Source organism: Papio anubis, chromosome 18 (genome assembly GCF_008728515.1).
Source record: "Papio anubis isolate 15944 chromosome 18, Panubis1.0, whole genome shotgun sequence".
In the NCBI taxonomy this organism is placed as follows: domain Eukaryota; kingdom Metazoa; phylum Chordata; class Mammalia; order Primates; family Cercopithecidae; genus Papio; species Papio anubis.
The window spans coordinates 6,241,889-6,255,048 of NC_044993.1; the positions used below are offsets into that span (position 1 = coordinate 6,241,889).

General features: G+C 41.0%; 1 protein-coding gene across 3 annotated transcripts in view; it reads right to left on the reverse strand.

Annotated features, from left to right (window-relative positions):
• The window catches only part of CDH13 (cadherin 13), a 1,254,348-nt gene that overhangs the window by 40,806 nt on the left and 1,200,382 nt on the right, over positions 1-13,160 (reverse strand). For all 3 annotated transcript variants that reach the window (XM_017953611.2, XM_017953610.2, XM_017953612.3), the window contains one exon: positions 10,198-10,340. In XM_017953611.2, coding sequence (XP_017809100.1) covers positions 10,198-10,340 — 143 coding nt within the window. The remainder of the gene's footprint in view (positions 1-10,197; positions 10,341-13,160) is intronic.

Below are 13,160 nucleotides of genomic sequence, written 5' to 3' on the forward strand. Positions count from 1 at the left end.
TTATTATTATTATTATTTTTGAGACAGAGTGCAGCTGGGATTACAGGTGTGCACCACCATACCTGGCTAATTTTTGTATTTTTTAATAGAGAAGGCTTTGTTACATTGGTCAGGCTGGTCTCGAATTCCTGACCTCAAGTGATCTTCCTGCCTCAGCCTCCAAAGTGCTGGGATTACAGGCATTAGCTACCATGCCCAGCCTCTTTTTAGGTTATTTATGGTAAGTTTTAATTTTGGGGAAACTTGTCCATTACATCCAAATTGTCAAATATATTGCATAATGTTCTTCACAATATCTTTGTATCTTTTTGATGGCTATAGTCATTTTCCCTTTTTTATTCCCAGTTTGGTAATTTGTGTTTTTTTCTCTTTATGCCCAACAGTTTCGGTAAGAGTTTACAATTTTATTCAATCTTTTTATAGGACAAGCTTTTGGATTTGTTGATTTTCAATTTTTAAAAATTTTTTGGAGATAGAGTCTTGCTCTGTCACCCTGGCTGGAGTGCAGTGGTGCAATCTTGGTTCACTGCAACATCTGCCTCCTGGGTTCAAGTGTTTGTCCTGCCTTAGGCTCCCAAGTAACTGGGATTACAGGCACATGCTACCACATCTGGCTAATCTTTGCATGTTTGGTAGAGACAGGGTTTTGCCATGTTGGCCAGGCTGGTCTCGAACTCCTGACCTCAGGTGATCCACCCACCTCAGCCTCCCAAAGTGCTGGGATTACAGGCGTGAGCCACCATGCACAGCCTGGATTTGTTGATTTTGTCTCGTATATTTGTTTTCTATTTTCTATAATTTTCTTCTGGGCACTGGTTTAGTGCATCCCACAAGTGTTGACATTTCATATTTCTATTTTTGTTTTTGATTATGAGTTATTTGGAAGTGTACTGTTTTATGTTCAGTCAGGGTGTTTCTGGTTATATTTTGCTACTAATGTTTAGCTTAATTCCATTGTGATTGGAGGATATACTATAAATAATTGCAGTTAAAAACATTTGTTAGACTTTTCTATATGGCTCTGCATGCAACCAATTTAGGTAATTTTCCTTGTGAATTTGAAAAGAATGGACTCAGTTGTAGAGTTCAGAGCTGTATATATGTTAGTCGATGAAATTTGTTAATTATTTTATTCAAATCTTTTACATCTTTACTCCTTGTTGTTTTTTCTTGAAGCTGATATGAGCGATGTTTTAAAGACTCCCACAGTGATTGTAGAGTTGTCTACTTCTCTTTTTAGTTTTCTCTGCTCTGTATATTTTGAACCTGTGCTGTCCGGTGCATACAGATTTAGGGTTCTGATGTCTTTCTTTTTGATTGCTCCCTTTATCATTACGAAATGGCCTCTTTACCTCTTGTCATGTTTCTTGTTTTAAACAGGGGTGTCCAATCTTTTTGGCTTCCCTGGGCCACACTGGAAGAAGAATTGTCTTGGGCCACACATAAAATACACTAACACTAATAATAGCTGAAGAGCTAAAAAATAAAAAGCACCACAAAATTTCATAATGTTTAAAGAAAGTTTATGAATTGGTATTGGGCCACATTCAAAGCCATCCTGGGTCACATATGGCCCACAGGCCGTGGGTTGGACAAGCTTGTTTTAAAATATATTTTCATGTGTTTTTAGGAGAGACTGTATTATCAAGGTATATTTTTCTTTTATTTCCATCCTTTCTTTGTTCTTTTATTTAAAGTGTGTCTGTTGTATGCAGCATCTAGTTTGCTGATTTTTAAAAATAGTCTGATAATCTTCCTTGAAATATTAGTCTAAACTAAAAAACATTTAGTTTACATTTTACATTTGACTATGGTATAATTAGGTTAATACTTACTGTATCACTTTTTTGTTCTATTTGGCCATCTTTTAACGTTGTTTCCCCCTCCTCTCTTGTCTTGTTTTGGATTAGTCAAATATATTTCCTTCTATTAATTTGTTAGTTTTACTTGCTTTTTATATTCTTTTAGTAATTACCCTAAGGATTATACAATATGATACTTGACTTATTACAATCTAATACAAAGTATTGCTTTAACTACATCTCCAACGTTGCAGAAACTGTTTTAACTAAATTTATAGTGTCTCACTTTTTCTGTTATTGCTGTTATGCATTTTAATTCTATAAATATTTTTAACTGCTTATGTCCTTACAATTTTACTTTATTTACTTTTTTACTTTATACATATTTAACTTTCTGTTTTTCTGTTTCTTGTGTTTCTATGCCTCTCTGGTATCATTTTCCCTGTGCCTGAAATATTCTCTTTAGTAAAAGGCATAAACCTGCTTGCAACACAATTCTTTTTTTTTTTTTTGCCCCGGAAGTCTTTAATTCACCTTGATTTTGAATGGAAATTTTTGAGGACTATAGAATTCTACGTTGGTAGGTATCTTTAAAGTGCTCAGAGAAATGTTATTCCATTGCCTTCCACATTCCATACTTCTATTTAGAAGTCAGCCATAAGTCATATTGTTGCTCATGTGTAGGTAAATACCTCTTTTATTCTCGGGCTATTTTTTAACATTTTCTCTTTGAAATTGGTTTTCATTAGTTTGGCTATAGTATCCTGAGGTGTGTTTTTCTTCAAATTTATCCAGCTTGTGGTTTGCTAAACTTTTCAAATTAATAAGGAGAATGTCTTTCATCAATTTTGGAAAATTCCCACACATTATGTCTTCAAATATTTTTTTTTCCACTCCATTATCACTCTCCTATCCTTCTGTAACTCCAATTTCACACACTAGTCTTTTGCCAGATTTTTTTCCATTCTTTATCCTCATTGTGCTTCCCTTGCAATGTTTTCTATAGATTCATATTCTAGGTCAAAAATCTCGTGTTCTGCTTTTATTTTTTTATTTTTTATATATTTTTTTGAGATGGAGTCTCGCTCTGTCTCCCAGGCTGGAGTGCAGTGGCCGGATCTCAGCTCACTGCAAGCTCCGCCTCCCGGGTTCACGCCATTCTCCTGCCTCAGCCTCCCGAGTAGCTGGGACTACAGGCGCCCGCCATCTCGCCTGGCTAGTTTTTTGTGTTTTTTTTTGGTAGAGGCGGGGTTTCACCACGTTAGTCAGGATGGTCTCGATCTCCTGACCTCGTGATCCGCCCGTCTCGGCCTCCCAAAGTGCTGGGATTACAGGCTTGAGCCACCGCGCCCGGCCTCGTGTTCTGCTTTTAAGTCTACTTAATGAGTTTTTAACATGATGATATGTATTTCAGTTCTGGAATAGCTATCTGATTCCTTCTTAAAGATTTCAAATCTCTTGTATAATTCTCCCTGCTTGAATCTATCTTTTATTGTAGCTCCTTGAACACACTACTAATCATATTTATTTTAATGTTCTTGTGTGCTAATTCAAATATCTGGATCCTCTGTAGTCTGATTTTTCTCTTGGTCATCACTTACACATTCTTGTTTTTTACAGGTCAAGTAATTTTTTAAAACTGTAAATTGGGAATTATTAATAAAAGATTGGAGAGGCTTCCTATGACATATTCTGCTATGAGTTTTTTCCTCTCTTGTATTTGCCAGATAGGGTGAGGTATTAGTCCATTTTCATGCTGCTGATAAAGACATACTGGAGACTGGGCAATTTACGAAAAAGAAAAAATGAGGTTCAATTGAACGTACAGTTCCACATGGCTGGGGAAACCTCAAAATCATGGTGGAAGGAAAGGAGGAGCAAGTACCATCTTACAGGGATGGCAGCAGGCAAAGAGAGAATGAGGAAGACGCAAAAGCGGAGACCCCTGCTAAAACCGTCAGATCTTGTAAGACTTATTCACTACCATGAGAACAGTATGGGGGAAACTGTCCCTATGATTCAATTATCTATCACTGGGTCCCTCCCACAACACCTGTGGATTGTGGGAACTGCAATTCAAGATGAGATCTGGGTGGTGACACAGAGCCAAACCGTATCAGATGGGGACTTGCTTCATCAACTTAGTAAGGGTCAGACTGGGCTGCAAGATGAACAAGACTGAGTCAGCTTCTGGCTTACCCCTGTTGCTGAGTATGGTCTGACTGGGATTTTGATTGAAAGTCTAGAGTATCTCAGCCTGAAAGGCTCCAGGAAATCCAATTCTTCCCTTCAGTGGTTACCATCCTAACTCTCCAGCCATCCCACACCCCATCCTTTAACCCCTTGTACCTTCGAAATCTGGCAAATACCTCAAATGAGAGAATGGCTATGTATTTGAGGAGAGCTTGCTTCCTTTGGTAGGTCTCTCTTTCCTGTGAGACCCAAGGATATTTCACTCTGTCCTTTATAGCATTTGTCCACAGAGGAAAAGCAGCTTTGTGTTTAAAATTCCTCAAGTTTCCAGTTTGTCACGAAAGCTCCCTGTGATTCTGTCACCCATTTCTTATTTCTTTTCCTCCATCTTAGGCTCTCTGCATGGGCTAAGCTTGACTCACCTAGAATCAGACAATGCCCCCAGAACAAAAAAAGGTTTTCTTTGTGAAATAATTTTTCCCTCTTTGGTAATTTAGTTTATCTAGGTTTCACTGCTTCTGCAGCTCCCTGATTCCTTTACAATTAAGATTTTTTATATTATCTGATTTTTTAAATTTATCTAGATTTTTCTAGTTTTACAGTGGAGATATTTCCTTACTACATCCTACATGGAAGTTCCTGAAGCCATATATTTTATCAACATGTTTTGGCATTAATTCCCGAGTTACTCTTTGTTTGGAGAAATCAATTTATTTTGGTTTAGCTTTCTTAGTGTTATATGCCAAAAATCCTTATTCTTTAATTCCATCAAATAAATTAAATTTCTAAAAAGCTAATAAAAACAAATGCTCACTTTGGATAAAGTTGAGACATCAATTAGCACTATTTACTTTTTTTCTTTTTTTTTTTTGAGACAGGGTCTCATTCTGTTGCCCAGGCTAGAGTGCAGTGGTGTGATCTTGGCTCACTGCAGCCTTAAGCCTTGACCTCCCTGGGCTCAGGTGATCCTCTTTCCTCAGCCTCTTGAGTAGCTGGGACTACAGGCATGTGCCACTGTGACTGACTAATTTTTGCATTCTTTTTGGGGATGGAGTTTTGCCATGTTGCCCAGGATGGTCTTGAACACCTAGACTCAGGCAATCTGCCAACCTCAGCCTCCCAAAGTGCTAGGATTACAGGTGTAAGCCACCGTGCTTGGCCTACTAACTCTGATCTAATAGATACTGTTGGTTTTTCCTGGTTAAACATAATACTTAGAGGTAAGTTTTTGGTGAGGCAAAAAGGAGCTTTTAAACAAAAGTTGCTCTGATTTATAAGGTCTTTTGAATTTATGTTCTTTTTGCTGTAAGTCCTTTGGGTCTTGTTCAGGATTATTATTCCTAACGATGGTTTTGTATATTAATGTCAACCTGGTTTCTATTTACCATTACATCTTTGGGGACATTTTAGCTCTGTGGAAACATCTGTGGCCCTAGATTTTAAATTTCCTTGTCTGATATTACTGTTAACAGAGTTAGACAACAAGTAGATTTCAAGCTGTATTTTTCTTGGGTCATAGAAGGATCATTCCTGGCTCTACTCTTTCCTTTCTGGAACCCCCACTGGGGTGGGATTAATATGTAGTGAACATTTAATATGGCTTTTGATGGAGAATCTAGAGGGTACAGCACTTCACTCATTTCTCACAACAACGTTATCAGTAGGAATTATCTTCTTCATTTTGTATATGTAGAAAACGAGACTCAGAGTCTGTAAGAAGCTTTCACAGTTACACAGCCAGACCATTCATACAGGTGTATGCTGAATGTTGAGAAAACATAGCTGAGACTCAATGAGTCTCATAGATGAGAAACCGCTGTAAGGCATCGTTAGGTCCTGACTACATTGTACATTATTTCTTCAAAATCAGATAGCTAGTAAGTGATATGGCAGAAGTTTAGACCAGATTGCTGCTTCCACACAGAAATTTTAAAGAATGTTAAAAATGCAAGAAACTAAAGGTAGAAAAATGCTATCCCAACGGTACGACTTTCAGAAAGTCAACTACATTTGATGTCTGTTTCCTAATCTGCAAATTTTGGTTTTGTTCTTCTTAATAACCAGGGGCAAAGTATTTACACACATAGTGTCACTTAATTGATTACTGCATACCTGTAAAGAAGGCTCTCGCTTCTGGTAACAATTCAAGTATACTGCATTTCTAGTTTCTTTGGATTTATAATTGCACGAAAAATTTCACAAAGAAATGCCAGCCATACTGTGCTATATTTCATCCATACTTCATGACGTTCTTTGCTGAGAAATTTCTCTACATATACAGATTCTTCTACATAGTACAGAATCCTGCCATTGTTACTTTAGCTGACTAGTAATGGATACTTTTCATTTCACACAGCATCTTAAACATTCTTGGCTTATTTTCATCCCAGAGTATGTACTTAGTACTCTGTCTAGACCTCTTCCTTCTGGAAAGCTTTTCTGTTCTCATAAGTCCTGTCTCTTTTGTATGGGCAACTCCCTAAGCAAAATCTCTCCTTATCCCATTTCTATCTTACCAGCTTATTCTGGGACATAATCTCAACACCCACCCCCCAAAACAGGAAGGACCAATCCTCTGAAACTCATCCCCTGTTTATGTTGCTGAAATCATCATTCCTGATTTCTGGACCAGAAACCTGAATATTGCATTTCTCTAGTTCATGTTTAGTATAAACTCTCGACAAAGATTTGTTTCTTACTTTCAGATGTTATCTAGGTTCTTCCTCTCTGGTCCATTCATGTTATGCTTGTGCAGACTCTGACCCCATCAACTAAGATACCTGCTATGGCTTCTAACACATTTCCCCACTGCAGGCTGACTTTTCCCGAACTAACCTCACTACCTTGGCTTGGTCTTCTCTCTTCTCTTACCTGTATTTCTGCCGCAGCTGCCTAATACCTCCCTCCTCACATCTTGCCATCATCGCATCCATTTTCTATGCTGCTATAGGATGTATCTTTTTTTTGTGTGTGTGTGAAGTATATATATTTTTTTAGTAGAGATGGGGTTTTGCCATGTTGGCCAGGCTGGTCTTGAACACCTGGCCTCAAGCGATCTGCCCACCTCAGCCTCCCAAATTGCTGAGATTGCAGGTGTGAGCCACCGTGCCTGGCTGGGATGTATCTTTGTGAAACACAATGTTTATTCTGGGGGCAAGTGAGTGATATTGTCAAGGCCAAAGTCCTTGGCATAGCGTGTGGAGCATTTCGTGATTGATTTCATGATTTATTCTACAGGCGTGTGAGTGCCTGCTCTAAGTCAGGCACAATGGCAGGTGCTGGGCATTGAGCACAAGACCCAGTTCCAACTTTAGAACAGTCCGGTATCCACACAATTCTCTGCACTTATCTTTGCACACAAAGAACCTGCCATGCTAGCTTCCACTAATGCTGACCGACTTCCCAACTTCTCACATATTTATTCTTCTAGAATGCCTTACCTTTTAAAAAAAAAATAGTTAAGTTTTATTGAGCCCTTGCTACATGCAAGGTATTGTTCCAAATGCTTTATAGGTAATGACTCCTTTAAATCTTACATTACTTTGCTAGAGCTGCCATAACAAAGTGCCACAAAGGAGTGGCTTACACAGCAGAAATCTATTGTCTTACAGTTCTGGAGGCCTGAAGTCCAAGACTGAGGCATCCGCAGGTTTGGTTCCTGCTGAGGGATGTGAGGAAGGCTCTTCTCCCAGCCTCTCCCCCGGCTGCTGGAAGTTTGCAGGGAATCTTTGGAACTCCTTGACTTGCAGAAGCATCACCCTGATCTCCGTCTTCATTTTATGTGGTGTTCTCCCTGTGTGCATGCCTGTGTTCAAATTCCCCCTTTGATGAAGACATCAATCATGTTGGATCAGGGCCCACCTTACTCCAGCATGACCTTATCTTAACTAACCACATCTGCGACAAGCCTGCTTCCAAATAAGGTACATGCTATGGAACCAGGCATTAGGACCCCAATATATCAACATTGAGAGGACACAGTTCAGTCATAACAATTGTTAAAGTAAATTAAAATGGAAATTAGGCCTGAAGAATCACTGGGCAGAAAAACCCAGTTAGGTTTCATAAGTCACCTTAACCTTGCTTGATCTGCAAACATAAGCAAAACCGAACATGAGCGATTTCTTTTTTTTTTTTTTTTCTTTTTTTTTGAGACAGTCTCACTCTGTCACCCCAGCTGGAGTGCAGTGGCACAATCTCAGCTCACTGCAACCTCTGCCTCCCAGGTTCAAGAGATTCTTCTGTCTCAGCCTCCCGAGTAGCTGGGATTACAGGGGTGTGCCACCACACCCAGCTAATTTTTGTATTTTTAGTAGAGACGAGGTTTCACCATATTGGCTAGGCTGGTCTCAAACTCCTGACCTTGTGATTCACCCACCTCAGCCTCCCAAAATTCTGGGACTACAGGCATGAGCCACTGTGCCTCGCCAACATGAGCTATTTCTTATAAATGCCTGTATTAAAGAAAAATGAAATTTAAGGCTAACCAATCAGAAGCTGCCAACTAACTCTTAACACCAGGACTAGCATGTCCTACCTTCCTACCTTTAATCAACATATCCTTCATCACACAGGTGAGATGTCCCCTCTCTCAGGCAGCTCTCCATGACTACCCCCACGGCTGGACAGGGGCTTCTCTCGGCTTAGCTCCATCAGAAAGTTAGGACACTCTACTGTGATCTTCTGTGTACTTGACTAATCTTCCAAATAACTCATGAGCTCTCTGAACACAAGGATCACGTATTATTCATCCATGAGTCTCCAGGAGCAAGCACAAGATCTGGTCCAGCTCTCAGTTGCTGAACATTGTCTACCTGATATTTCATCATGTCAGTTTCCTTCTCAAGAAGTTACAGGGTCTTCTGGTTGCCTGTTCTATCAAATGAATCATCTGGCTTTGAAGATGTGACTTTTCCACATACATCCAAATAGATTCCTACATATGCACTTATAGCGGACACAACAGTTATTTTTTCCTTTTCTCACCTCTGTGCTGTGCTGCCTTCTAGTTTTGATTCCTCTGTCTTAGATTCCTGGGTAATGACACTCATCCAAATCCTACCCATTTTTCAAGGCTAAGCTCAAGGCTTGCCTTTATTGTGAAGCACTCTCCACCTATTGTATGCCACATGGATTGCTCACTTCTTAGACTTGTCTCCTAATGGTTTGTGTGAGTAGCTGGCAGATGAGGACCAGGACTGAGAACTCTTAGTTCACCCTTGTTGAGTATAACAATGGGCACCTATAAATATTCATCTTGATATGGAAGGACTGAAAAATGAGTCTTTAGCCATAAACAGCTGGCTTTTAGGAATAATAGGGAGAACAAAACTTCTTGTGTGATTGACACAATACATATTGTAGCTTAACATGTCCCCAGACCAACTGAAATGCCCTCATCTCAGTTAATGGCAAATCCTGTCAGCTCTGCATTCAAAATATATACGACCTCTCTTTTTATCATCCCCTCCTAGTCTCTGGTCCAGGCCACCATCTTGCCTAGATTACCATGCAGTCTCCGAAGAGGTTGCCCTTCTTCTGCCCTTCTGCCCAACAATCTGATCTCAAAAGAGCAAAGAACAATCATGGCACTTTGAACTTTGCCTTCTTTCTGCACGTCAGCTCCATGAGGACAGCTACTGTTTTGTTTACTGCTGTGCCCCCAGCACCTAATCAGGGACTAGCATACGGATAGTGCATTATCATCTTTTGAACGAACAGCAACTGCTTTGTGGTTGTGCAGCCACTAACTAATTGTACCTGCTGCCTTTCCTTGGCAGCGCATCATAATAGGATAAAAGCCACGGGAACAATTCAGTTGTCAGTGTCAGTGATGTCCTCTGGGACTTTCTTTCAACTTGCATTAAGTCCAAGAGCCTCTTTGCAAATGAGAGCATGACACCAAGACAAAGCACATCAGCGTGGCTTTCTAACCTCCACGCTTGCCCAAGATGGGACAGGGTGAGTTCACTGCTCTGACCTCTCACCAGACATTACTTGCTTTCCAAAAAGATCTGAGGATTCTGGGACGTGGAGATATTACTGAACTCAATATGTGTATGTTTAAACATTTACTTCGCTGTTCCCACACACTTATATTCTTCCCAAGAACACCCCTGGGTGTATCAGAAGAAATTTAAAAAGGTAAAAGTATATTTGTAGTAGAAAAGTATACTCTTGATGGTCTTTGTCAAGTACTCACCACTGTCAATTGCCAGGAAGAGGGCAGTGTACACGCTGTTGTCGACAAATGGGGACTCACGGTCCAGCACAGCTGTGGTGTCAACAGTCCCATTGATGGGGTTAATATTCAGCCAACCTGCTGGGTCCTTGTAAACAGAATACCTGAAAACAAATCCCAACAATGTCACACTCTGCATTCAAAGCAGATTCAAGAAACATTTACAGAGTGCAGGGCATGAGCTCCTATGAATCCAAAACCATCATTTCTGTTACAGTTGCTCATTCACAAAGTCATGAGGCCACTGACTCTGGGTTTGCTTTGTGTTAAGCACTTTGTGTGTGTGCCTCCTTTATTCCTCTTGACACTCCTAGGAGGAAGATGCTGTTGCAATCTGCCCAGCTCTCACAGAGGCAAAGCAGAGTTCACAGTCCAAATCGTGAGTCCAGGTCCAGTCTTGTGTCTTTCACTCCTGGGATACATCTTGTCTGTGGACTAGTGGGAAAATTGCTGTTGTGAAGGTACAAGCAAGGCACATCAATGCTTGGAGGAAGAACTCACTACCTCTGATCCAGGGCAATACTGGGTACCTCACAAGGAAGGCTGCATCCTAACCAAGACAGGAGGAATAGATAGTATGTCATCAGAGATGGAGAGGACAGAAAAACCAGGAAAAGAGAATATGACTTAACAAATTGTATCAGTCCATCTTCACACTGTGATAAAGACATACTCAAGACTGGGTGATTTACAAGAGAAAGAGTTTTAATAGAGTCACAGTTCCATGTGGCTGAGGAGGCCTTACAATCATAGTGGAAGGTGAAAGGCACGTCTTACATGGTGGCAGACGAGAGAGAATGAAACCAAGCAAAATAGGTTTCCTGTTATAAAACCACCACATCTCCTGGGACTTATTCACTGTCATGAGAACAGCATGGGAAAGACCTGCTCCTACAATTCGATTACCTCCCACAGGGTCCCTCCCATAATACGTGGGAATGCAAGATGAGATTTGGGTGGGGACACAGCCAAACTATTTTCAGATGGAACAGAAACATTCATTACAATGTAGGTTACATGAGGGCAAGAAATTTGTTCACTGCTGTGACACCAGCTGCTTGAACACTGCTTAGCACGTACGTGACACTCAATAAATATTTGCTGGGTAAATGAATATTTAGGGACTAGAAAGTAGAGGGTTGTGTTTGAAACAGCTTCTTTAAGGGAACTAAAAGTTAGTGAGTTTTGAGAAACAGATTAGACAAGATTGTAGAGAGCCTGAACTACTGTTTTAACGGGTTTGGACTTTGGATAATGGGAAACCATCCAAGATTTAAAAATGTTACTTGTTTTGAGGTTGCTCTTTTGAAGTTTAAACAATACAGAGATGCATAGAGTAAGAAATAATAGTCTTATCTATCAGGGAGACTCAAATTGGGCATGATTCAGCTTTCTTTGAATTGGGTGGCTTGGATAACATGCCACTTGCAGACCTAAGCCAGAAAGATGCTGTTGGCGCTTTTCTGCCATTTCCTACTGATCTTTGAAGTATATCCCCAGGAAGAGACATGGGAACTGATAGCTCCTTAGTTTGGTAAAGATGCATGAGGTTGATTTTCTGTGCCTTGTATGGCCAAGTTTGGGTCTAAGGATGTTTAAAACCTGATTTAACCAACAGGATCGAAAAATCTCCAACTGAAGGGCTTGGAGCAAATGACTTTCAACTCTTCACAGGGAAAAAGATATCTACCTCCTAATCCTGGAACTTGGGAATGTTACCTTACAGAGCAAAGACTTTGCAGAGCTAAGGATTTTGAGATGAGATTGTTTTGGGTTATCTGGGGGGTGTTTGGGGGGTGCTAAGTGCAATCACAAGTGTCCTCAGGGGGAGGCAGAGGGAGATGTGAGACACAGAAAAGGAGAAGACTGCAGAGGCAGAGATTGGAGTGATGCGGCCACAAACCAAGGAATGCTGCAGCCACCAGAAGTGGGGAGTGGCAGGAAGGATCCTCCCCTAGACCTCCAGATGGAGCATGGCCCTACCAACACCTTGGTTTTGACTCAGTGAGACTGATTTTGGACTTCTGGCCTCCAGAACTGTGGGAGAATAAATTTCTAGCCTCCATGTCTGCAATAATTTGTTACCGTGGCATTACTGATTTATTATAGTAGGTATGATATCCCCACTTACAGATGAGGACTCTGAGACACAAACCAACAGCTACTCAAGTCGTAGAGTCAGGATGTGGGCCCAGGTGGTCTGACCTCGGAGCTGCGATCCTGAACCCACACTCAAAACTGCTTCCCAGCTAACTTAGTGACTCAGGGTGGGTGGTCACCAGGTACGTTTCATCTGAAGGATCTTACTTTGAAAAAGATACTGAATTCTGAGAAAAGGTGGCCTCTGAGGATACAGTTAGGTTGAATCGAAGTGTGGTAGGTGGGATTATTCAGATGTAGGTGGAAGCAAGGGGGCTGCCTCCTGTGTGGCCAAGGAGAAGAAGAACTGCCCTTGTCCATGACTTAAAGGTCATCTTGGGGACAGCAATGGGATTGTTACCTGGCAGAGGCTGTGGTCACTGAAGAAGGGATGGTCAACTTGGGTTGTTGAGAAGGGAAACCAGGGAATAAGAAATTGTTGGCTGACAAAGGGAATGGGGATCTGTGCAGTCACCACAAGCCTCACGGCACCCCAGGACAGACAGCAGTTCACCTACCACCCTTGCCTGGCCACCATCCAGAGCACCTCTGAGTGCTCCTAGTGTCTCCTGGGGTCTCAGCACCAACCACCTGGAGGTTTTTGGGCTTCCAGTCAGCATTGCCAGATGCTCCGATGCAGCGCTGTTGTAAATTTAATTCACACGGAGGCACTCTGGTTTGGTATCAGTCCTTTTTGTGTTGGGGTCATGCGAACTGACCCAAGAATCAAATCAAGTTTTTGTCCTACAAAGTGGATGTACCAGATCCCCCAACTGCAGAAGGAC